Raw genomic sequence first — 27,972 nt, 5'->3', positions numbered from 1 at the left:
CTCGCCAGTAACCAGCCCAGTTCCAGTCTCACCAGTAACCAGTCCGGTTCAACGTCTTCAGCTCTTCCCCCAGATCTGCGTAACTCCAGAGAACCTATTTCATAGTAACCTTGAGTACACAAACACGTACTCCTGTGACAATATATCTAGTTCATTCTCACCAATACATTCACGATCCTGCTATCAACACCAAGACCCTGGTGATCCAGTGGTCAGGATACGGCTCCCTCTGCCGAGGCCCGGGTTCGATCCTCGGTCAGGGATTACTCCTTACTACTTCATCTAACTGATTCCCACAGACCAGCCAAATATACACATAGTCCTCCATTTACCTGTACACGGCCTTCACATACATGCCAGGTTCACAAAAACCACAGTCATGACACCTCGCACCAAGCTAAAACTAGAAGCCTGAGGCTGGGGGCGGGTTGTAGGGGGAGAGAGAGCCTGTGCTGCTGGGTAATGAAATTTTACTGGTGCCCAGGCACCACCTACACCCTTAGTGATCCTTGTCTCCCCCGTGGATGTAAGAGAAATGTATATTCTCCTCTATGCAGTAGAATTTTGCAGAAATTGTACGTTTCCTTGAGCAAAATTGAATGAATCAGAGTTAATGTAGAATAAATAATTGTGGATATTCATATTCTGAATTTGAATAAGTACATTAAGCTATGTTTTAGAAATGTACTAAAAGTTAGAGTGCCCCATGCAAGAGTCTGTCTCTCTGTATAAGCATTTTGTGAATTACAAATTGACTCTGGGTGCACCATCACCTTAAAAATTAAAGATTTCACTCTAAGTTAGGGGTTTATAACTCAAATATTGGTGGTCATTCCGAGTTGTTCGCTCTGTAATTTTCTTCGTATCGCAGCGATTTTCCGCTAATTGCGCATGTGCAATGTTCGCACTGCGACTGCTCCAAGTAAATTTGCTATGCAGTTAGGAATTTTACTCACGGCATTACGAGGTTTTTTCTTCGTTCTGGTGATCGTAATGTGATTGACAGGAAGTGGGTGTTTCTGGGCGGAAACTGGCCGTTTTATGGGTGTGTGTGAAAAAACGCTGCCGTTTCTGGGAAAAACGCGGGAGTGTCTGAAGAAACGGGGGAGTGTCTGGGCGAACGCTGGGTGTGTTTGTGACGTCAAACCAGGAACGAAACTGACTGAACTGATCGCAGTTGCCGAGTAAGTGTGGAGCTACTCAGAAACTGCTAAGAAGTGTCTATTCGCAATTCTGCTAATCTTTCGTTCGCAATTTTACTATGCTAAGATTCACTCCCAGTAGGCGGCGGCTTAGCGTGTGCAATGCTGCTAAAAGCAGCTTGCGAGCGAACAACTCGGAATGAGGGCCATTGTTGGTTCTCTTATATATACATATGATACATATATAAAGACCTAGGGGTAAATTTACTGAGGTGGGAGTTTTTTTTAGAACTGGTGATGTTGCCCATAGCAACCAATCAGTTTATACTTAACATTTGTCTAGCTGCTTCTAGAAGATAATAGATACAATCTGATTGGTTGCTATGGGCAACATCACCAGTTCTAAAAATCTCCCACCTTAGTAAATTTACCCCCTAATGTGGATTCACCCTTTTCCCAGTTCCAAAATATTTATTTACACTTCCTCCCAATTCTGGATACAGTAGCCTTCAATTCCGCTGATGCATTCTCTATGCAATTTTGAGTCTGCATCGGCCATACCTGTGTACGCTTAGATCTGGAGCAAGCGCAGTATGGAATGATACATTATACACAGGTGCCAAAATATTAATAAAATTCAGAAATACACCTTGTAATCCACGGGTGCCCAAAATACAGCCACCAAAGGGAATTTTGGGCCCAATCATAGGCAAAAAAACACATTCACTATCAACACTGTCTTATATGATTAATCTAGGTATTAAAAAAAATAACACTGCCTGCTGCTTTGTTTGTTTGGGCACCAACCGGATGATAACATTAGATAAGGAATGAGACAGAAAGGAAACATACCTGGCATGAATCACCTGTGTATTCGAGTGGGCAGTCACATAGCTCTACATTCAGTGCTATGTTCCCACTTCCTGAAAGGGTGACGTCTTCCAGACCGACCTCCCCAAGGGTGAGGCGCTGAGTCTCAGTGAAGTACAAGGCTCGGATGTGCAAGCTTTCCAGTCTGGACAAGATCATCATAAGTTCCTCTCTAGAGACCAGACTGTTGCTACTTGCATGCCGGAAGTTGCCCTGAGATGTACAAAGCACAATACAAACATGTCAGTCCTAAGTGTAATGACACGTCTAATTATTTGTAATGAAAGCTGGTTATCCTTAAATTATTAAAAAGCAAAGACTTCATTCCTAATACAAGCATTAGACTTTTCATGTATTTATTTTTCATTACAAATGTCAGTTACTGTGTAAACCCCGAAGCATATATTTATTTTTGTTGCTATAGCGCCTGAATATTGCACATATATAATTACCACTTTTACCACTTTCACTGCAGAACTGTTAAAAGATTTAAATTTTAACTTGAATACTCTACGAGATGAGCGGGTTCGGTTTTACTCGGTTTTACTCGGTTCTCAAAACGGCATCTTATTGGCTCACGGGTGTCACATGTTTTGGATAGCCAATAGAAAAAATCCGGATAAAACCGAACTGGCGTTAAATCCGAACCCGCTCATCATAATAATACTGGATGTTATGTTATATGACATAACCTTTGTTACTACACTTTTGCAGAAGTGTCAGAAAAATGGCCCATGAGGAGATCAGTGCACATACAGTAAAAATGAAGGGCAACCTACCAGTGCCTAGGGCTGTGGGCAGAGCGGTGAATACAAACAGAACAGCATTTGCCCAGAATTAAACTTGTATAGACAGGCTTGGACCTAGAATGTTATATGTGCTCTTATTGGTTGCTGTGGACCAGTAGTTTGTAGGTCTGTGACCAGAGCCGGCCCTCAGGGGTGTATCTAGGGGTCCGAGCGCCCCTGGCAAAGTAAGGGGCTGCCCCCCCCACACACACACACACACCCTACACACATTTGAAATACGGTGTGAGTATTGGAAATGGGGCATGGTCTTGTGGGGGAAGGGTGTGGTCACAATAGTACTTCCAATTCAAATTATGCCACACAGTAGTGTCCCTTATTCACTTTACACCGCACAGTAGTGTCTCGTATTCACGTTACACCATCCCTCCCCCCTCACCCACCTTTCCCACAGCCTGACCTTAACCTTTCCCCCCCCCAAAGCCTCTTCAGTGGTGCCTAACCCTAACCCACCCTTCCTAATCTCCCTCCCTGCAGCCTAACCCTAACCCTCTCACCCTCGCAGCCTAAATCTAACCCTAGCAGCCTAACCCTAACCCTCCCACCCTCACCGCTTATCCCTAACCCTCCCACGCAGCTTGCCAGTGGAGACTTTGGCACCAACTCGATCCGGATTTTGGCATTCTACATCGCTATCTATGTTGGGATGCCAGCATCAGCATTCCGAGCAGTTTCGGGATGCTGGCGTCAGCTTTCCGACCGCTGGGATGCCAAACACCGGCATCTTGACTGCATCCCGAATGAAATGTTAATGAGATGCTGTGAGATGAGTCTCAAATGAACCCAGCCATTAGCAAACACCATTAGTTGGATGGTAGAAGTGCTTCCTGTTAAAAAAAACCCATCAGGGTGCCACCACTTCCAAGATAAAATGATCAATTATACAATTAACTGATATACATTTCCTTGAAATAGGTAAGATATGTATTTTCTTTATTACACTCAACAAGTTAAAGTTTTTGCTTACTTACATCTAACATGCATAAAAATCGTGTAGTTTTCCAGGTACTACAGTCCCTTCTCCCAAACACTGACACCTTTTTATTATCTTCAACAACAAATAGATCTATAGCACTGTGCTATATAACAATTGCTGTGTACCTGGTCAGAGTTTGTTACTGCCGCCGCGGCCCCGGTGTCCGTCAGCACCGCACTGCACTAGTGTTCAGTCTAGTGTCCAGCAGCACCACACTTGTAATCAGACTCAAAATAAACTACAGTTCCCAGCAGCCCTTGCTGTAGAAACTGTAGTTTATTTTGAGTCTGATTACAAAGTGCGGTGCTGCTGGACACTAGACTGATCACTAGTGCAGTGCGGTGCTGATGAACACCGGGGCCGCGGTGGCAGTAACAGACTCTGACCAGGTACTCTGACAGTACTTCTTTTCTACCCTTTGGCCGTGGGTGGCACTGCCAGGCGGCACCCCATCCTTGCCTGGCGCCCCTGGCGAGTGCCAACCTGCCCAATGGGTAGATACACCCCTGCCGGCCCTTACCAATAGAATGCCCTAGGCAAGATTTTGTCTCTTACCCCTAGCACTGCTGCTAGTTCCGCCTCTGACCCTGCACCCCTTTCCCAGCACCATCACCCCTCACCCATAATAGTTCTCATTTTGGTGCTCCTACCCCCTATATTTTAAATAGTAACAGTGCGCACATTCAGCGCACAGCCCAAAGATGGACGTGTTCATGCTGGGAAGGCGCACGGCCACACAATAGTAACCCCAATTCAAATTAGGTCACACAGTAGTGCAACTTTATTCACATTTTATCATACAATAGTGTCTCTTATTCACGTTACATCACACAGTAGTACCATTTTATCTTATATACGTTACTCCTCACAGTAGTGCCCCTTATTCACATTACATCACACAGTAGTACCATTTTATCTTATATACGTTACTCCTCACAGTAGTGCCCCTTATTCACGTTACATCACACAGTAGTACCATTTTATCTAATATACGTTACTCCTCACAGTAGTGCCCCTTATTCACATTATATCACACTAAATTGCTCCCTATTCACTTTACCACACCATACTCACTTTACCACACTTATTCACCACACCATATTGCTCTTTATTCACATTAGACCTCACAGTAGTGCCCTTTCTATACGTTACGCCACACAGTAGAGCACCTTATACACATAATGCCACACATTAGTAATGCATTTATACACATAATACCACACAGTAATGCCCCTCACACATGACACACATTATTAATGTCCTTATAAACATAATGTGTCTTACACATTATGCCAAGCTTTATTAATGCCCTTATACACATGACACACATAGTGCCCCTTACACATATGCTGCACATTATTAATGCATTTATACACATGACACACATAATGCCCCATACACATATGCCGAACACTATTACACAACTAACCCACCCGCACACAGCACTTACATGGCCGCTAACACTGTGACCTCTGCCTTTGTTTGGATACAGATGTGTACTCATACATCTTGCCTTAATACACTATGCTGCAAGAAAAACCTGGCGTGTGTCAGCTGGCAGGTATGCTAACGTCAGGCGCCTTTTTTGATGAAAATGTGTCTTATTTGCGTTACTATGTGGCTAGGATACACAAGCAGCTTCTGCTGATAAAAATTATATGTGGCATGCCTATATTCTGTGTGCGACTGTGGCTATATCTGCATATGAAATGCTACGTTACAGTGATTTCCAGTAATACACTGTAACGTAGCATTTTGTATGCAGATACAGCCGCAATCACACACAGAATATAGGCATGCTGCTTGTGCCCCTAGGCATACTAAATGGCCTAGGCAATTGCCTAGTTTGCCTATGCCTAGGGCCGGCCTTGTCTGTGACATTATGTAACACCATTCCCATCAGTCTCTCTCCAGTCACTGATAAAGGGACAGCAAGTTCCAATATTAATACTGTTCAACTGGATTTCCAGCGAGTGACACAGGGGTTTATTCATGAAGAAGTGAAAAGAGTGCAAAAGTGAGCCTGTGGAGAAGTTGCCCATGGCAAACAATCAGCTGCTCTGCACAATTGTATAGTATGCAAATTATAAATGTTACTTCAATGCTGATTGGTTGGCATGGTCAACATCTTCACTGGCTCACTTCTCCACACTTTTCACTGCTTCATGAATAGAACCCACAGGCTGTAACCACTGTCTGCACTGGAAGTCCCAGACAGACACTGCCCATAGTAATGCTCGCTCACTCAGTATGACCAAGCATGTACTGTACGTTGCTCGCCACACATTACACTGGTTACATTGTTAATTAAGATGGCATTGAGGGTTATCTGAAGGTATGACTGCCAATGGGCTTATCTCTGTGCAAAATATTGGGCTCACGCCTGCAATATTTGACAAGCAGTTGGGGCTATCCCTTGGTAATATATGACTGGCCAAGGGTATTAGCACTGTGCAGTACATAACTGGTTATGGTGGCTAAATCTGTGTAATACCTACAATAGGTTTCTCATAATTGCCAGCCCTTAATTCAGCAGTTTATGAGTACATACTAATTCATTGCTTTGAGTGCAGTGTTTAAAGGGTACAATATGTACAGTAGGTCTGAGAAATGTAATGGGCCTAAAGAGAATGTTAAACCATTATTGGACATAACAATAATAAATACTGTAAACAAAACCTGTGTATAATGGCCCCAAATTCTTGGTATATTTATACGTCGGGGCCCATACTGATCCCTTCCTATATACTACATGTACTATGCCTTTGCTGACAACTGAAGTCTTAAAAAGTTGGAGCTTCACTCTCGAGAACTGCAAAAGCAGATTGCGCATAGTGTACTCGTAGTCTCCTAGGTAACAGTTACAAACTACAGACTGGTGTATTAATATTAAAAGGGGTGACTAGTAATACTTTGCCATCTAATTTATTAACTTATTGTAAATCCAAAAGAGGAAAAGTATGCCAGAATGGCTAGAATCACTTTCCTAGATATGCTGTGTAATGAGCAGTGTATTTTAGTTTAGTGCGCTGTATAAGACCATTTTACATTTTTAGTTTTCAATAAATATGTAATTAAAAGGGCATACAAGATCATAACTAAGGGGGGGCAGCATATAACTCTATCTATAATAGACACACCTTGTCTTGACCTCCTATACATGACTAGCGGAAAGGAATACTGTATGTGAGATGTTTCTGCAGGTGGAAAAAAAATGTCACTGGGTTCTACTCAGGTATAGAAGAATCTAAGGATGGTGGCAAGAGCAGACACAGAAAAGCAGATCCTGCACACGGGATACAATAGAGCTATGTGTATTATATATCTTCCCCTGTGCAGGCCATATCCATATCCTGCACACGGGATACAATAGAGCTATGTGTATTATATAGCTTCCCCTGTGCAGGCCCGGCGCTACCCGCTCAGCAAAGGGATGCAAAGCAGGGAGGCGCCAGGCTAGAGAGGCCTCTCCCTGCTCTGCATCCCTGTGCTGCACCTGTCTCCCCTGCTGCTGCTGCGCCTGTACACTGTGTGACCGGCACCGTCAGCTTCAAGCCACCAGTCCTCCCCCACTTGATGGTGTTCAGCAGAAAAGGGGGCGGATCTTCATGGTGTGTGTGTGTGTGTGGGGGGGGGGGGGGGGGGCGGAGCTACATGGACCAGGCTGCCAGAAACTCAGAGAGGGACAGCTGCTGCTTGTAAGGTACTGTGAGACAGAGTGGAGGGAAACAGGTGTATGTGCATGAGTGTTTGTTTGTGGGGTGTGAGGGGGAGGGAATAGTGTGAAGAAACAGCTGCCAGCAGAGGAGAGGGAGGTGTTACATAGAGCCTTCCCCCTCTCTGGTGCCATATTACCCCCCTCCTCCTGCTCCTGCCCACCACTCACCCAGCACCCCCACCCTCTGCCAGAGAGAGAGATAGAAAGGAGGTGGTGGTAGCGGGAGGTGGAGTGGGGGGTTCTTCCTGCAACTTATTAACATAAACCATAAAAATTTGGGCGCAAAAGGGTCAATACTTTCTTATTTAGAAAATAAAATAACTCCACATTAGTAGTGCTTAATAAAAGCAGCTCGCTGTACTGATGTAGCAGGTCACATATACAATTAGCAGGGAATGAGTAATGCAAATTACTCTATTAGAGAGCGCTTACATGATTTATTAAAAGTTCACAATATCATTTGTCCATTCAGGGCACACAAATAAAATTACAATAAAATATACAGATGTTAATACATGAGACAGATTCTCTTTATCACCAATATTGGCTAATCGGCTCCAGTTCCTTAAATAGCCATAGGAATAATTGGTCACAGATTTTTGACTCAGCAGACAGAGTGTGGTATTCAGATACAATTCATCAGCCAGCGGTATGCTGCTACCTCCTGCTCACGGTATTTGATCTCACCAATTGTCTTCGTAGCCGTCCTAAGTGTACAGTCTCTTTTTCTCCGTTGAGCTGGTAGGTGAGTAGAGATTTTGAGATCTCCTCCCGCCTCTTATCTGAAAATCTCTACTCACCTACGGCACCCCAGCTCAATGGAGACTGCGCACTCAGGACGGCTATGTGCATAAGCGGCACTACTACTGGGTGCAATATGTGTATAAGCAGCACTACGACGCGTGGGGTAATGTGAATAAGATTGTGCTACTGTGTGGTGTAATTTGAAATGGGGGTACTATTGTGTGTCCACGCTCCTTACTTGCGAGACCACTCCCCTTTTTTTGATACACGCTGTCTCTTTGTAAAATATGGAAGGGCGCAAATTTATCGTTTGCAGGGGGGCGCCGAGCACCCTAGCACCGGCCATGGGTACAAAGAATTCTTCCTCTAAGAGCATATTTTATTATATAGGATGTGCTTTTAAGTCTTCAAGGGTTACACTTTATTCTTTACACTTCATTAATTATTTGTTACTCTGCTAAAAACAGAATGAACAAAGTTCAAGCAAACTCTGCTGTGTACCCGGCCACCCCCTAGAAAGGAATTTGTGTTTCATTCATATTGTCAATCTACGAGTGTGCACAATAGCTGAATGACTTGTGCTTGATATTATCTGGGTCTCAGCAGGGGTGTAGTATGGTAGGCCGGCGGTCGGGCTCCCAGCGACCAGCATACCGGCGCCGGGAGCCCGACCGCCGGCTTACCGACAGTGTGGCGAGCGCAAATGAGCCCCTTGCGGGCTCGCTGCGCTCGCCACGCTGCGGGCACGGTGGCGCGCTATGCTATTTTATTCTCCCTCCAGGTGGGTCGTGGACCCCCACGAGGGAGAATAAGTGTCGGTATGCCGGCTGTCGGTATGCCGGCTGTCGGTATTCCGGCGCCGGTATACTGTGCGCCGGGATCCCGACAGCCGGCATACTGAAGACCACCCTCTCAGCAGTACTATGCCAGCTTACTCCCCATGGAAGGGACAGGCATACAAAACAAATAAGAAAATCACTTCATGATCATTATATTGGGAAAATGGATGAATGCAAAAAACACACATTTCCACATAGCACATTCAGGAATGTGTACACAGTGTGATTGGGTATCTCAAGTTACTCCTCATTTTTTCCATTGCAAACGTTCCACTTATGTGTATGCAGGGTCCTAACTAGGGTGGTGGATATGTGCTGTGGTGAGCACCTGCTGCTACAACTCAGCGGAGGGAGCCAGGCTCCTTCTCTGTGTGTGCAGGATGAGATGTGCGCCTGTGTCAGCTGAGCTCCACCCCGGGTGCCGGGAAGTCACACAGACACTGCTTAGTGCGCACTGGCTTTGATGTGCCTATGTAAACTGAGCTCCGACTCCCCTGGCTAGAGATGGCCATCGGTGTGTTCGCCATCGATGGCGAAACTGTGGGTGGCCATCGATGATCATTAATTATGCTATGGGAGACCATCGATGGTTTAACTCATCGATGGTCATCCCTGTTATTACAGCCCGGGGCGGGGATTCATGGGTGTCAGAGGTGGAGTTAAGCTCAGAGTCCCATCACCGTGCAAAAAAATAAATAAATAAAATATTTGTTTATGCTGTGCCATTGATGGAGGGAAACCATTTGGTTCTCTCCCATCGATGATAAAAGCATTCAACATCGGCCATAAACCATCAATTATTAGGAATCATCGGTGGTCGATGGCCATCCCTAGTCCTGCCTCAGCTGTGCAAGCTGAGACCACCTCAACCTTCTCTCCACAGTCTGAAGGGAGTGAATGCTGCCAGGCATAGCTGTGGAGACATTCTGTGGTATAGCACCACAGGTAAGGTAAGCAACACTGCAGCTCCTGGGGGAGAGGAGGGAATGGGGGAAGGTGGGCAGGTAGGGTGTTTGTGGAAGGATGAATGAGGAGGTACTATTGTTATATATTGTGGCCCACAGCCATAATACCACAACATGTACACAGTTATACACTTCAGCACCATAGGAAGTTCTCTTCCATACATGAATTAGGAAATCTTTGTCTTCTTCTAAACACTGTGCTTAGAATATATCACATAATAGTAGTAATGGGTTGGGGCATTCTACTCTCTGGGATCCTAAGCACCGGTCACCACACTTACGCCGGGATCCCAGGGAGTAGAATGTCGGCGGGGGTGGTGGGCGTTGGGTGGGTGTTAGAGGGGATTGATTTTGGGGTGAGGGGGGCGAGCTCAATGAAGCCCCTTGAGGGCTCGGTGGCGAGTGTTCTATTCCCACTCTACGGGTGTCGGGAATGCCAACTGTCGGGATATAGAGGGTCGGGATGTAGCTGTCTGTATTGTGACCAACGTTCTCCTGACCGTCGGTCACATAACTACATCCCGTAGTAATGTTGTGAAGTATGTATACTTCCAGCCCATTAGTCTTACAGCATTAGATCAGTGTTTGCACGTGCAAGTGGAATACAATTAGGACATGCAGGAGCACGTTTAGCAATCTGCTTTGAGAAGTCTTATTTTGGTTTGAATGTATCTTTAAAACATGTTCCTTATACGCATAAATTCTGTGCCTACACAGGACAGGTGCAGTTATCAGTTGATTAGACTGAGTATGAATGAGGAGGAGGCGGAATGATGAGAAGGAGGGGTTCTACTGTAGTTTAATGTGTATAAGAGACTCTAATGTGGCATTATGTGTATAATGGGCTGCACTGTGTTGCATAATGTGAACAACAGACACTACTGTGCGGTGTAATGCGAATAACGGACACTACAGTGAGGTGTAATGTGAATAACGGAGACTACTGTGCGGTGTAATGTGAATAACGGACACTACTGTGCTGTGTAATGTGAATAACGGACACTACTGTGTGGTGTAATGTAAAAACGGACACTACTGTGTGGTGTAATGTAAATAACGGACACTACTGTGTGGTGTAATGTGAATAACGGACACTACTGTGCGATGTAATGTGAATAACGGACACTGCTGTGCGGCTTAATGTAAAAAAGGACACTATTGTGCGGTGTAATGTGAATAATGGACACCACTGTGTTGCATAATGTGAATAACAGACACTACTGTGCGGTGTAATGCGAATAACGGACACTACAGTGAAGTGTAATGTGAATAATGGACACTACTGTGCTGTGTAATGTGAATAATGGACACTACTGTGCGGTGTAATGTTAATAATGGACACTACTGTGCTGTGTAATGTAAAAAACGGACACTACTGTGCGATGTAATGTGAATAATGGACACTACTGTGTTGTGTAATGTGAATAACGGACACTACTGTGCTGTGTAATGTGAATAATGGACACTACTGTGCTGTGTACTGTGAATAATGGACACTACTGTGCTGTGTACTGTGAATAACGGACACTACTGTGCTGTGTAATGTGAGTAACGGACACTACTGTACTGTGTAATGTGAATAACGGACACTACTGTGCGGTGTAATGTGAATAACGGACGCTACTGTGCTGTGTAATGTGAATAACGGACACTACTGTGCGGTGTAATGTGAATAACGGACACTACTGTGCTGTGTAATGTGAATAATGGACACTACTGTGCGGTGTAATGTGAATAACGGACGCTACTGTGCTGTGTAATGTGAATAACAGACACTACTGTGACTACTGTGCTGTGTAATGTGAATAACGGACACTACTGTGCTGTGTAATGTGAATAACGGACACTACTGTGCAGTGTAATGTGAACTGCTACTATCCTGTGGCCACGTCCCTTCCCCATGAAGTCATGCTACCCCTATTTCAAATATGGGGTGAGGCCACCAATTCTCCTTCTGGCACAGGGTACAGAAATGTCTAGTAATGGCTCTGTGTTTGTGCGTTAATATATTGGAAAATAACACGTGTAATAGCAATCAGACACTGTAGCCGACTGCACATGGACTCTGTTGGACAGGGCACCTCTAATACTCACTGAATTTTTTTTTAGATAGATCCAATTACATCCTGAAGATGCCGCCGACAGGTTGTGGAGAAAATGCTGTATTGTTTTATTATAGCGTGATATTTTATTAACACTGGATGGTGTTTCATGTTATTATATGAGAAGCAGCTTCCTGACGGATGGGATCCCGGCGGTCAATATACCGACGCCGGGTTCCCGATGCAGGACGCAATGCCGGCATCTACATACCGACGCCGGGGGGGGGGGGGGTTAGGTTTAGACAGGAGAATGGGGGTTAGCGTTAGGGACCAGGGATGGGAAGGTTAGAGTTAGGGACCAGGGAGGGAGGGTTAGTTTTAGGCACTTAGAAGGGGAGGTTAGGGTTAAGCATCAAGCGGGGAGGGTTAGGATTAGGCACCCCCAAGGGAGGGTTAGGGTAGGGAAAATGTGAGGGTTAGGGGCCTTAATGGGGGGCTGTCGGGATTCTGATGGATTGGATGTCGCTGTCGGTATACTGGCAGCTGGCATCCCGTTCATCGCCAAATCATACCGATCCCTATTATATAATAATGCTTGTCACTTTTTATTTTAATATTTCTATTTGATCATTAAATACTGATTACTAGCACTTTCTTTGCTTGATTTATCCAGTTGCACGGTTGTCCTGAGATACTGTTCTTGTACTAAAAGAAGCTCCTGAATGTTCTTTTCCCTTATTCTCTCTCCATCATAAAACATAAAATGTTTTAATACATTCAAAGGTGAATGGTTAATAACTGAGTAACATAATATAGATTAGTGAGAATAAATAACTGATATGAGGACTGCATTACAGATTAACAATGAATGGTCTAAATAGCACGGAAATGGGGTGTATGTTACGCCTCAGCTGGCTGCATACAAGAATGTGTATACTCAACTATACTCACCGTTATACGTACTTATCTTGTGAAGGCTTGCCCACTATATGTATGCTTGGTTTACTACTAGTCATCATCAGCATCAGCATACACTTGTACCTACCCTGTACTAGGTGCAATAGAGATATATGGAAAAAGGTGTGTTTATGCTTCCAGGCACCTTGTGAGCACACCACATCACAGCCCTGTTACACCACTTCAGTCCTAATTGCAGATGCCGTTGAAATAGGCAAGACCTGAATTTACATACACTCAGTTTTGGCACACGTGCAGAGTGGTAACACTCTGCCAACAGGACCAGGCTCTGTAGAAGTCTGCTGTTTGCAGCTTGCCAAATAAGGTCGAGACCATGGCCCCTATAGCAAATAATGGGGAGTGCAAAGAGTATGTGAGCATCTCAACCAACTGGCTCACGTAGATTCTTATATGATGCAAGGTGACTGTACAGGATTATCACAGTGCATATAACCCGGTACTATCACAGTGCATATAACCCGGTACTATCACAGTGCATATAACCCGGTACGCGGTACTATCGCCAGAGCTGGCCTTAGGCATAGGCAAACCAGGCAAATGCCTAGGGCATTTGGCATGCTTAGGGGCACCAGCAGCTTCTGCTGATTAAAATGATATGCCGGCATGCCTATATTCTGTGTGTGACTGCGGCTGTATCTGCATACGAAATGCTACGTTGCAGTGTATTCCTGGAAATCACTGTAATGTAGCATTTCGTATGCAGATACAGCCGAAGTCGCACACAGAATATAGGCATGCTGCATATCATTTTAATCAGCAGAAGCTGCTTGTTCATCCTACCCACATAGTAATGCAAATAATATGATGCATTTTCATAAACAAAAGGCGCCCGACATTAGCAGAGCTGCCAGCTGACTCATGCCAGGCATCTCCTGCAGAACTAGTGCCAGTGCTAGGGGGCACCAGCCAAAATCTTGCCTAGGGCATCATATTGGTTAGGGCCGGCTCTATCGCAGTGTATATAACCAGGTACTATCACAGTGAATATCACCCGGTACTATCGCAGTGTATATAACCCGGTACTATCGCAGTGTATATAACTCTGTACTATCACAGTGCATATAACCTGGTACTATCGCAGTGCATATAACCCAGCATTATCATAGTGCATATAACTCAGTACAATCATAGGCCCTCATTCCGAGTTGATCGGTCGCAAGGCGAATTTAGCAGAGTTACACACGCTAAGCCTACGCCTACTGGGAGTGTATCTTAGCATCTTAAAATTGCGACCGATGTATTCGCAATATTGCGATCACAAACTACTTAGCAGTTTTAGAGTAGCTCCACACTTACTCTGCCTGTGCGATCAGTTCAGTGCTTGTCGTTCCTGGTTTGACGTCGCAAACACACCCAGCGTTCGCCCAACCACTCCCCCGTTTCTCCGGCCACTCCTGCGTTTTTTCCGGAAACAGTAGCGTTTTCAGCCACACGCCCATAAAACGCCGTGTTTCCGCCCAGTAACACCCATTTCCTGTCAATCACATTACGATCGCCGGAGCGAGGAAAAAGCCGTGAGTAAAAATACTATCTTCATAACAAAGATACTTGGCGCAGTCGCAGTGCGAATATTGCGCATGCGCACTATGCGGAATTTCACTGCGATGCGATGAAAAATACCGAGCGAACGACTCGGAATGAGGGCCATAGTGCGTATTACTCAGTACTATCACAGTGCATATAACCCAGTACAATCATAGTGCATATTACTCAGTACCATCACAGTGCATATAACCAGTGGCGTAAGTTCGTCACAGTGGCCCAGAGGCAAGATAAATATTGGTGCCCCCCTATTTCCTATATTAAGATAAATATACGTATGTATGTGTGTGTGTGTGTGTGTGTATGTATGTGTGTGTGTGTGTGTGTGTATGTGTGTGTGTGTATGGAGTGTTCTGAAATTTTTTTATATATTGTATTTATACATTTAATTGTCTTTTATTTTAAATCACATATTTCTTAGCAGTCATACCCAGGATTAGAACCCATGACCTATTACACTAACAGCAGACACTTTACTGATGGAGTTATTTGCTCCTGTAGAGGAAGCATGAGAATTCTACCTATATGAAGTTACGTGTAATTGTCAGAGGAGTATCTTCATATAGTTAGAATTCTGATATTTCCTATACAGGAGCAAACAGCTTCATCAGTAAAGTGTCTGCTTCCAGTGTAATAGGTCGTGGTTTCTAATCCTGGGCGTGATACCTTTAAATGTGTATATTCAGTATAATAAAGAGGGTGTGATTTGTAAGGTGCAGGGACCAGTGAGGAAGCTGGCCACTGAAAAGCACAGCTATCAATTAACTTAATTCAATGGTGTCACAGAATGGGAGGAGAGGTGCCCCCTTCAGGGCAGGAGCCCGGCGGCAGATGACTCCGTTGCCTCCCAGAGTTCTGCCTCTGCATATAACCCAGCAGTATTATAATTCATATAACCCAGTACTATCACAGTGCATACAGTATAACCCAGCATTGTCACAGTGCATATAACCCGGTACCATCACAGTGCATATAAACCAGTACTACTACAGTGCATATAACCCAGCATTATCATAGTGGTGCATATGACCTAGCACTATCACAGTGCATATAACCCAGCAGTATTATCATAGTGAACATAACCCAGCATTATCATAGTGCAAATAACCCAGTATTATCATAGTGCACATTACCCAGTATTATCATAGTGCACATAACCCAGTATTATCATAGTGCATATAACCCAGTATTATCATAGTGAATATAACCCAGCATTATCATAGTGCAAATAACCCAGTATTATCAGAGAGCACATTACCCAGTATTATTATAGTGCATATAACCCAGCATTATCATAGTGCATATAACCCAGTATTATCATAGTGCACATTACCCAGTATTATCATAGTGCATATAACCCAGCATTATCATAGTGCATATAACCCAGTATTATCATAGTGCATATAACCCAGCATTATCATAGTGCACATAACCCAGTATTATCATAGTGCATATAACCCAGTATTATCATAGAGCACATTACCCAGTATTATCATAGTGCATATAGCCCAGTATTATCATAGTGCATATAACCCAGCATTATCATAGTGCATATAACCCATCATTATCATAGTGCATATAACCCAGTATTATCATAGTGCATATAACCCAGAATTATCATAGTGCACATTACCCAGTATTATCATAGTGCATATAACCCAGTATTATCATTTATCATAGTGCATATAACCCAGTATTATCATAGTGCATATAACCCAGAATTATCATAGTGCACATTACCCAGTATTATCATAGTGCATATAACCCATCTTACCTCCACTAGCTGAACACGCCCATAGTATTGTCTGTCCGGTATTGGGTTGTTGGGATCCACATAAACAACAGTCATCTGTCTACCCTGGCAATGAACAATTTTTAAAAATGTAAGTGCGCACAGAAAATGTACAATGACACTACAAACACCTCAAGAAAAGTTTATATTTATATATATATATATATATATGTGTGTGTGTGTATATATATATATATATATATATATATATATAATATAGTGTTCACTCTAGGATTTTTTTAGGGCAATGTGCTGAGCATTGAAGAGGGCACATTTTTATTTTAGAGGGCACATTTTTATTTTGAAGGGCTCATTATTGATGTGACGCTTTGCGCACAAAGCATAGCGCCTATGTTTATAGTTTTTGTACATACAATTTGTCCTTAGTAAATCATATGCCCATGCATATATATATATATATATATATATATATATATATACACTGCTCAAAAAAATAAAGGGAACACTTAAACAACACAATGTAACTCCAAGTCAATCACACTTCTGTGAAATCAAACTGTCTACTTAGGAAGCAACACTGATTGACAATCAATTTCACATGCTGTTGTGCAAATGGAATAGACACCAGGTTGAAATTATAGGCAATTAGCAAGACACCCCCAATAAAGGAGTTGTTCTGCAGGTGGTGACCACAGACCACTTCTCAGCTCCTATGCTTTCTGGCTGATGTTTTGGTCACCTTTGAAAGCCGGCGGTGCTTTCACTCTAGTGGTAGCATGAGACGGAGTCTACAACCCACACAAGTGGCTCAGGTAGTGCAGCTCATCCAGGATGGCACATCAATGCGAGCTGTGGCAAGAAGGTTTGCTGTGTCTGTCAGCGTAGTGTCCAGAGCATGGAGGCGCTACCAGGAGACAGGCCAGTACATCAGGAGACGTGGAGGAAGCCGTAGGAGGGAAACAACCCAGCAGCAGGACCGCTACCTCCGCCTTTGTGCAAGGAGGAACAGGAGGAGCACTGCCAGAGCCCTGCAAAATGACCTCCAGCAAGCCACAAATGTGCATGTGTCTCCTCAAACGATCAGAAACAGACTCCATGAGGGTGGTATGAGGACCTGACGTCCACAGGTGGGGGTTGTGCTTACAGCCCAACACCGTGCAGGACGTTTGGCATTTGCCAGAGAACATCAAGATTGGCAAATTCGCCACTGGCGCCCTGTGCTCTTCACAGATGAAAGCAGGTTCTCACTGAGCACATGTGACAGTCTGGAGACGCCAAGGAGAATGTTCTGCTGCCTGCAACATCCTCCAGCATGACCGGTTTGGCAGTGGGTCAGTAATGGTGTGGGGTGGCATTTCTTTGGGGGGCCGCACAGCCCTCCATGTGCTTACCAGAGGTAGCCTGACTGCCATTAGGTACCGAGATGAGATCCTCAGACCCCTTGTGAGACCATATGCTGGTGCGGTTGGCCCTGGGTTCCTCCTAATGTAAGACAATGCTAGACCTCATGTGGCTGGAGTGTGTCAGCAGTTCCTGCAAGACGAAGGCATTGATGCTATGGAATGGCCCGCCCGTTCCCCAGACCTGAATCCAATTGAGCACATCTGGAACATCATGTCTCGCTCCATCCACCAACGCCACGTTGCACCACAGACTGTCCAGGAGTTGGCGGATGCTTTAGTCCAGGTCTGGGAGGAGATCCCTCAGGAGACCATCCGCCACCTCATCAGGAGCATGCCAGGGCATTGTAGGGAGGTCATACAGGCACGTCGAGGCCACACACACTACTGAGCCTCATTTTGACTTGTTTTAAGGACATTACATCAAAGTTGGATCAGCCTGTAGTGTGTTTTTCCACTTTAATTTTGAGTGTGACTCCAAATCCAGACCTCCATGGGTTAATAAATTTGATTTCCATTGATAATTTTTGTGTGATTTTGTTGTCAGCACATTCAACTATGTAAAGAACAAAGTATTTAATAAGAATATTTCATTCATTCAGATCTAGGATGTGTAATTTTAGTGTTCCCTTTATTTTTTTGAGCAGTATATATATATATATATATATATATATATATATATATATATATATATATATATATACATATACACAGTATATGGATTCAGTGTTTCAGATTTACCGGTGGACGGTATACGGGCTGTCAATGTACCGGCAGCGGCATCCTGCCCGCCAGTATGCCGGCAGCGGTGCAAGTGCAAAGAGTTCCTTTGCAGGCTCTCTGTGCTCACACTGCAGGCTCGGGGACTCGCTGCACTAGCCACAGGATTTATTCCCACTCTGTAGCACCGGTATTCCAGCTGGCGGGATTACGTCGTCGGTATCCTGACTGCTGGGATCCCGACAGCCGGCAAATTAAATGGATCCTATATACATATATATATATATATATATATATATATATATACACACTGGTTGCTTGACCATTTTTTACTATTTTTTTTTTTTTGTGTGATGACCCCTGTGAGTTAGTAGTCAGAAACCACCACTACTTGTTTATTTACCTTCATATAAAGATGGTGGCCATTTTTGTTTCATGGTGAATTAACTTTTTTTTTACTGTTGCGGACATTTGTGGTAAATGCAATATCTCAGCTCAGAAAAGGGGTAACTGTAAAAAACAATTGGAGTTTGATATTCCAGGTGGAAAAAAGCTACACTAAGGGCAAATATCAATATTAAATATCAAAAAATGGAATATCAAAAAATAAAAATATCAAACTCAATTTTTTTTTTTTTTTTAGAAATGGCCCTCATAGAGTACTGTATATGCTGTGAATTTGAAATTGTTATCAGGTCCCCAACTAGAGATATTAGAGGTCAATGTAGGCGAAAAATGGAAAAATTAGCAATTTCAAAGTGCTCTAATAAAAAAAGTAGACAAGATAGAGAACTCATAATTTGTTTGCGAAATCTTTGAGTATATAACTATTCCCCCCCCCCAAAAAAAAAAAAAAAAAACAATGACAACTCTGAAAATGTATTCCTTCCCAATGAAATACAATCCAAAAAATAGATTTTTTTTTAAAATCTGACAATTAACTTTACCACGGTCATTGAACCAGGTTTTAGTACTTTAAGCAGTGTGGGCAGGTGCCGAGTTCTGCTGAAAAATGAAGACAGCAAATCCATCTCTTGTCAAGCCGCTCCTGAACAACAAACAACGTCAGAAGCGTCTTACCTGGGCTAAAGAAAAAAAGAACTGGTTTGTTGCTCAGTGGTCCAAAGTCCTCTTTTCTGAAGACAGCAAATTTTGCATCTCATTTGGAAACCAAGGTCCCAAAGTATAGAGGAAGAATAGAGAGGCACACAATCCAAGATGCTTGAAGTTCAATGTGACGTTTCCACAGTCTGTGTTGATTTGGGGAGCCATGTCATCTGCTGGTGTTGGTCCACTGTGCTTTATTAAGTCCAGAGTCAACACAGCCGTCTACCAGGACATTTTAGAGCACTTCATGCTTCCTTCAGCAGACAAGCTTTATGGCGATGCTGACTTCATTTTCCAGCAGGACTTGGCACCTACCCACACTGCCAAAAGTACCAAAACCTGGTTCAATGACCGTGGGATTACTGTGCTGGTTTGGCCAGCAAACTCGCCTGACCCGAACCCCATAAAGAATCTATGGGGCATTGCCAAGAGAAAGATTAGAGACATGAGACCGAACAATGCAGAAGAGCTGAAGGCCGCTATTGAAGCATCCTGGCCTTCCATAACACCTCAGCAGTGCCACAGGCTGATAGAATCCATGCCACGACGCATTGAGGCAGTAATTCATGCAAAAGGAGCCCAAACCAAGTACTGAGTACATATGCATGATTAGACTTTTCAGAGGGCTGACATTTCTGTATTTGAAATCCTTTTTTTATTGATTTTATGTAATATTCTAATTTTCTGAGATTTTGGATTTGGGGATTTCTTAACCTGTAAGCCACAATCATCAAAATTATAACAAATAAAGGCTTGAAATATCTCACTTTGCATGTAAATGAGTCTATATAATAACGAGTTTTATGGTAAGAATTTACCTTTGTTAAAACTCTTTCTGCGAGGTACACTGGGCTCCACAAGGATAAACATAGGGGGTGTAGAGTAGGATCGTGATCCAAAGCACCAACAGGCTCAAAAGCTTTGACCTGCTTCCCAAGATGCATAGCGCCGCCTCCTATATCACCCCGCCTCCGTGCACAGGAGCTCAGTTTTGTTAACCAGCCCAATGGAGTAGCAAGTAAAAGAGACGACAACTGCCAGTTGCCACAAACACCACACTCTCCCGACAGGAGAAGTGTCAGCGGCTAATGCCATACCAATCCAAAGAAGCTAAGTGCGTCAGGGTGGGCGCCTTGTGGAGCCCAGTGTACCTCGCAGAAAGAGTTTTAACAAAGGTAAGTTCTTACCATAAAACTCGTTTTCTGCTGCGGGGTACACTGGGCTCCACAAGGATAGACATAGGGGATGTCCTAAAGCAGTTTCTTATGGGAGGGGACGCACTGTAGCGGGCACAAGAACCCTGCGTCCAAAGGAAGCATCCTGGGAAGCGGCAGTTTCGAAGGCATAGAACCTTATGAACGTGTTCACTGAGGACCACGTAGCCGCGTTGCACAATTGTTCAAGGGTCGCACCACGTTGGGCCGCCCAAGAAGGTCCAACAGACCGAGTAGAATGCGCCATAATGTGATCAGGAGCAGAGAGACCAGCCTTCACATAAGCATGTGCAATCACCATTCTAATCTATCTGGTCAGAGTTTGCTTGTGAGCAGGCCAGCCCCATTTGTGAAATCCAAACAGCACAAAGAGAGAATCAGATTTCCTAATAGAAGCAGTTCTCTTCATATAGATACGGAGAGCCCGTACCACATCCAAAGACCGCTCTTTGGGAGACAGATTAGGACAAACAAGTTCCGGAACTACAATCTCCTGATTAAGGTGGAACGAAGAAACCACCTTAGGTAGATAGCCGGGACGAGTCCTAAGAACCGCCTGGTCACGGTGAAATATCAGATATGGGGAACTACAGGACAAGACACCCAAATCTGACACTCTTCTAGCTGAAGCAATAGCCAGCAGAAACACCACCTTAAGGGAAAGCCACTTAAGATCAGCTGAACCAAAAGGTTCAAACGGAGACTCTTGTAACGCCTCCAAAACCACCGACAAGTCCCAAGGAGCCACAGGCGGGACATAGGGAGGTTGGATACGCAACACGCCCTGAGTAAAGGTATGCACATCAGGTAAGGTCGCAATTTTTCTCTGAATCCACACCGACAGGGCAGATATTTGAACCTTGAGGGAGGCCAGACGCAGGCCTAAATCCAGGCCCTGCTGAAGAGAAGACAACAACTTGGCTACACTAAACTTGGAAGCGTCATAATCGTTAGATGCACACCAAACAAAGTAAGAATGCCAGACCCTATAGTAAATCCGAGCAGAAGCCGATTTCCGGGCCCGCAACATAGTTTGAATGACCGCCTCAGAAAACCCTTTAGCCCTTAAGACGGAAGCTTCAAAAGCCACGCCGTCAAAGACAGCCGGGCTAGGTCCTGGTAGACACAGGGGCCCTGAACGAGGAGGTCTGGGCGTTGTGGAAGTAGAATTGGACGCTCTGACGATAGGCCTTGCAGGTCTGAGAACCAGTGCCGTCTGGGCCACGCTGGAGCTATGAGAAGCAGAATTCCTTTTTCTCGCTTGAACTTCCAAATTACCCTGGGCAGGAGTGACACTGGAGGGAACACGTACGGCAGCCGAAACCTCCACGGTACCGCCAGTGCATCCACGAATGCTGCTTGAGGATCCCTTGTCCTTGCTCCGAAGACCGGAACCTTGTGATTGTGTCGAGACGCCATCAGACCTACGTCTGGAAGGCCCCACCTTTCCACTAAGAGTTGAAACACTTCTGGATGGAGGCCCCACTCGCCGGCATGCACGTCCTGACGACTGAGAAAGTCCGCTTCCCAATTCAGGACCTCCGGAATGAATATTGCCGATATGGCCGGTAGATGGAGTTCTGCCCACTCTAGAATCCGTTAGACTTCCTTCATTGCTAGGCAGCTTCGAGTGCCACCTTGATGATTTATGTAAGCCACTGTGGTGGCGTTGTCCGACTGTACTTGAACAGGACGGTTCTGAATTAAATGCTGGGCTAGGTTCAAGGCATTGAAGACCGCCCGCAACTCCAGCATATTGAATGAGAGGAGGGACTACTCCTTGGTCCACCGCCCCTGAAGGGAGTGTAGCTCCAGCACCGCGCCCCAACCTCTTAGACTGGCATCTGTCGTCAACAGGACCCAGTCGGATATCCAGAACGGACGGCCCCTGCACAGTTGTTGGTCCCGTAGCCACCAGAGCAGCGACAGACGGACCTCCGGAGTCAATGAGATCATTTGAGACCTGATCCTGTGAGGCAGGCCGTCCCATTTGGCTAGAATCAGCCTCTGGAGAGGACGAGAGTGAAATTGAGCATACTCCACCATGTCGAATGCTGACACCATGAGGCCCAGCACCTGCATCGCCGAATGTATCGACACTTGCGGACGAGATAGGAAGCAACGAATCCTGTCCTGAAGTTTCAGGACTTTCTCCTGAGACAGCAACAACCGCTGGTTGTGAGTGTCCAATAGTGCTCCCAGATGCACCATGCTCTGAGCAGGGATCAGGGATGACTTCTTCCATTTGATGAGCCACCCGTGGGCTTTCAGAAACCGGACCGTCACATCTAGATGACGCAGGAGAAGTTCTGCGGAATTTGCTAGGATTATCAAGTCGTCCAAATACGGCAGTATCCTGACCCCTTGTCGGCAGAGTGCCACCGTCATCACAGCCATGACTTTTGTAAAGACTCGCTGAGCCGTTGTTAAACCAAAAGGTAACGCCCAAAACTGGTAATGGCAGTTGCCAATCGCAAATCTCAGGTATTGCTGATGAGACACTGCTATAGGAATATGCAGGTAAGCATCCTGTATATCCAGGGAGACCATGAAGTCCCCAGGTTCCAAGGCCAGAACTATAGAGCGAAGGGTTTCCATCCGGAACTTGGAAACCTTCACAAACCTGTTCAATGCCTTGAGGTTGAGAATGGGCCGGGAGGACCCATTCGGTTTCGGGACTAGAAACAGCGGAGAATAGTACCCCCGGCACCTCTGAGCAAGAGGCACCTGTACTACAACTCCTGTATCCAGGAGGGTCTGTACCACCGAATGCAGAGTGTTTGCCTTTGTCTGGTCCAATGGGACGTCTGTCTGGCAAAATCGATGAGGGGGTCGGTTTTTGAAGGCTATGGCGTAACCTCGAGTGACGACTTCCCATACCCAGGCATCTGAAGTGGTCTTCAACCATTCCTGGGTATACCCTAGAAGCTGCCCCCTACCCTGGGATCCCCCAGGGGAAGGCCCGCCCCGTCATGCGGCAGGCTTATCGGTCTTGGCAGCTGGCTGACGGGCAGCCCAGGCTCTTTTGGGCTTAGGCTTACCAGGTTTGGAAGTGCGGGCCTGCTTGTGGTACGCTTGACCTTTTGCTTTACCTGAAGGGCGAAAGGGGCGAAAGGAAGTACCTTTAGCCTTCGACACAGAAGGAGCGGTACTCGGCAGACAGGCAGTTTTGGCAGTAGCCAAGTCAGCCACTATCTTATTTAAGTCCTCCCCAAACAGAATATCTCCCTTTCAAGGGAGTACCTCCAGGGTTTTTCTAGAGTCCAGATCCACAGACCAGGATCTCAGCCACAATATCCGGCGAGCCAGGACTGACGTAGTAGAGGCCTTGGCTGCTAGGATACCGGCATCCGAAGCCGCCTCTTTAATATATCGAGAAGCTGTGACAATATATGATAAGCATTGTCTAGCATGGTCAGAGGAGATTACAGCTTCTAACTCCAAGGCCCATGCTTCAATAGCCTCGGCAGCCCATGTAGCTGCAATAGTGGGCCTTTGCGCAGCACCCGTGAGGGTGTAAATCGCTTTTAGACAACCCTCCACACGCTTATCCGTAGGCTCTTGTAGAGACGTGATGGTAGTGACAGGCAGAGCTGAGGAAACCACCATCCTAGCCACATGTGAGTCCACTGAAGGAGGCGTTTCCCAATTCTTAGAAAGCTCTGGCGCGAGGGGATAGCGAGCCAGCATCTTCTTTTGAGGCACAAACTTCGTACCCGGGTTTTCCCAGGGTTCCTGACGTATATCCACTAGGTGGTCAGAGTGAGGTAAAACTTGTTTAACCACCTTCTGACGCTTGAACCTATCTGGTTTCTTAGGAGGGACGGATGGCTCGGGATCATCCGTAATCTGTAGAATTAACTTAATAGCCTGCAAAAGATCAGGAACATTCACATGTGAACTACCCTCCCCATCAGCCATATCTGAGTCAGAACCTGTGGGGTCAGTGTACGTGCCGTCTTCATCAGACGAGGTGTCAGTGACAGCAGTGGATTGTGAGGAGACAAGCGCTCGCTTAGAGGACCCCTTGGACTTAGGTGAGCGATGGTCAGACTTTTTAGTAGTCAGGGACTGGTTTAACTTCTTTAATTGAGCAGATAAATCGTCCGCCCACGGCGGGTTAACTGCAAGGACCACATACGGTTGTACCGGCATTGGAGGTCCCATAGGGGGTGTTAGTTTATGAACTAGCGTATGCAGTAGCGTGTAAAAAGCGGCCCACTGTGGGTCAGTGTGTGCCTCCGTTGCCACAGTCCCACTGGGGGGCAAGGAGCCCCCAGAACCAGAGCCCACAGCTGCTATATTCTCCTCATATAGGTCTGTGGCTTCAGCAACACTGGCAGTGTGTTCAGCCCCAGAACCGTTACCCTCAGAAGCAGACATGATATAACTTGCAGTATGAGGTAACACAGTACAATTATCAGCAGCACTATGGGGTATATGCAATTGCCGGCGAATCGCGGCAATTTTTCGCCCGTTTTTTAATTCGACACAATTCGACCGTCGAATTCCGGCAAAAGTGGGTGCCGAAATTCAACATATTCAATAAAAAACGGATTCGACAGTCCCGCTATCGAAAAACGGCCAATTTGACGGATTTTGATCCGATTTTTAAAAAACGGTAAAAAAAACAGAAAAAAAATTGCGTGGGGTCCCCCCTCCAAAGCATAACCAGCCTCGGGCTCTTCGAGCCGGTCCTGGTTCTAAAAATCCGGGGGGAAAAATGACAGGGGATCCCCCGTATTTTTAAAACCAGCACCGGGCTCTGCGCCTGGTGCAAAAATTACGGGGGACAAAAAGAGTAGGGGTCCCCTGTATTTTTTACACCAGCATCGGGCTCCACTAGCTGGACAGATAATGCCACAGCCGGGGGTCACTTTTATACAGCGCCCTGCGGCTGTGGCATTAAATATCCAACTAGTCACCCCTGGCCGGGGTACCCTGGGGGAGTGGGGACCCCTTCAATCATAGGGGTCCCCCCCAGCCACCCAAGGGCCAGGGGTGAAGCCCGAGGCTGTCCCCCCCATCCAAGGGCTGCGGATGGGGGTCTGATAGCCTTGAGAAAATTGAAAGAATATTGTTTTTTACAGTAGTACTGTGACTGTCCGCCTGGTCCGGGTGTTCGTTTTTTTTTTTTTTTTGCCAAGTACGTGGATTATAATCTGGACACTGGATCAGGTGAGTATAATTTTATTCACAGGTACCACGGATTCTTCAGTGACGAGGGGGGCGTGGCAGTCGGCGGGTCAACATAGGTAAGTATGTGTGTGTGTCGACATGTGTGAAATAAAGTTTTACTCTCACGGTGTGCGTGTCCTGTTTTTATTTGGGTATTTTTTTCCCAGTAGAACTACAGGTACCAGCGGGCCCGTTTTTCTCCCGCATGCTGGTACTTGTGGTTCTCCAAGTACCAGCTTGCGGGGTAGGCTTGCTGGGACTTGTAGTACTACTGGAAAAAAACAATATGGGAGCACACATGTCTAGCTAGGAGTGAACAGCTAAATGAAGAATTATTATTAAGTGGCTGCAATGCAATGTGACTACAAGCTGCATGTACAGCACCATGGCCTGTCCCTCTGTAACAGTATCATCCCCTTGTACACTATTCTCACTTGCCATGTCAGTTGCAGTGTAACATATTGGTGCACTGGTCAATGTGAAAGGAGTCAGTCATGCATTAAATTGTGGCAGACCATGGCTGAGCAGGAATGCTTAGAATGCGGACACTGATAATTGTGTCTAACAGCCTGTGGCCGCTAATAGCTCAGCTCTGAGATCCAAATGACATCGCATATACCGAAACGAAAGACCTTGACTTGCACAAATAACATATAATTTTGTGTCTTACGATGTGCTAGAACATCTCCAGCAAGCCATTAATATACTGATATAGCTTTGCATCATAATTACATGTTTAGGAGAAAAAATAAGCTTGCTTTCCAAAATGCAGTGAAGCATCTACTTACTGTTAGCTGAACATCTGGTCGCTTGTCTAACAGGACCATGCCTTCGCTTGGTAAGCCAAAGGACTTCAGCTGGTATGTCAGATAACCTCCATAGGAAGAGATCTGTTGGCGAGAACATAAACAGTAATCACTACTTTCATTATTACACCAAGCTGTATTAGGGCGTGAAACAGAGCCAGAAAGAAGTGTGACCACCTATGTATGACGTGCCATGGTCTTACAGATAAAGCCTCATTAGCTATCTATATATGCACATGACAATAAGCACAAAGGGGGTTATTCCGGTTTGTCAGCAAACCAAAAAAGTTAGCAATGGGGCAAAACCATGTTGCACTGCAGGTGGGGCAGATGTAACGTGCAGAGAGAGTTAGATTTGGGTGGGTTACATTGTTTCTGTACATGCTAAATACTGACTTCTTTATTTCTACACTACAATTTTAGATTTCAGTTTGAATACACCCCACCCAAACACCCCATCAAAAATGCACATGTTACATCTGCCCCCCCCCCCCCCCCCCCCCTCTGCAGTGCTACATGGTCTTGCCCATTTGCTAACTTTTTTGGTTTGCTAACAGACCTGAATAAGCCCCAAAATGCAATGGTCATGAGTTACCAGGAACACTGAAAGCTACATTATCTCAGCATTGATCACCTACTGACTTTCATCCTGTATTATGCCATACTGTATTCTAATCACAGCTGTGTCAGGGATTACTTGGAATATGGTCTAATTAAGCAGTCAATAACCAAAAATGCAACTCTGTGTTGCCAACAGTTCCTTAGTGCATTATTGCTGAGGTTAATGCCATACAAGAAAGTCACAAGCTGACTGTGTATACAGATGCAAACGTTTCCTAGTCTATCATTGTCTAATTAATATTATAATGATATTATGTTTGCTAAAATGAATAACAAAAACAAAACAAAAAGTACTAGTATAAAAAAAAAAAAAAGTAATATGAGCATCTTCTTACCCTCTCTCCCAAGTATGAGGCTGGTGCCACCCAATGCAGACTGTGAACGGACAGGGGTAACTCCTGCACATCTGCTACAACACTGTTGCTTCCAGGATTGAAAGTAAAATCCACTCTGGTCTCATCTGATGTCTCAAGACTCCAGGACCTCATATCTACAAACTTATCAAAAAGAAACATGTTAGTATTGATATATCTTATGTATTTTTTACATGT

At 45.1% G+C, this 27,972-nt stretch overlaps 1 protein-coding gene across 2 annotated transcripts in view; it reads right to left on the bottom strand.

Annotated features, from left to right (window-relative positions):
• LAMA3 (laminin subunit alpha 3) overlaps positions 1-27,972 on the bottom strand; it is a 477,258-nt gene that overhangs the window by 125,950 nt on the left and 323,336 nt on the right. For both annotated transcript variants that reach the window (XM_063923602.1, XM_063923601.1), the window contains exons 37-40: positions 27,757-27,918; positions 26,783-26,884; positions 16,397-16,480; positions 1,995-2,225 (exon numbers count right to left, since the gene is read on the bottom strand). In XM_063923602.1, coding sequence (XP_063779672.1) covers positions 1,995-2,225; positions 16,397-16,480; positions 26,783-26,884; positions 27,757-27,918 — 579 coding nt within the window. The remainder of the gene's footprint in view (positions 1-1,994; positions 2,226-16,396; positions 16,481-26,782; positions 26,885-27,756; positions 27,919-27,972) is intronic.

This window comes from Pseudophryne corroboree, chromosome 5, assembly GCF_028390025.1.
Source record: "Pseudophryne corroboree isolate aPseCor3 chromosome 5, aPseCor3.hap2, whole genome shotgun sequence".
NCBI classification, from domain to species: Eukaryota; Metazoa; Chordata; class Amphibia; order Anura; family Myobatrachidae; genus Pseudophryne; species Pseudophryne corroboree.
This window is presented reverse-complemented; position numbering and strand designations above follow the sequence as displayed.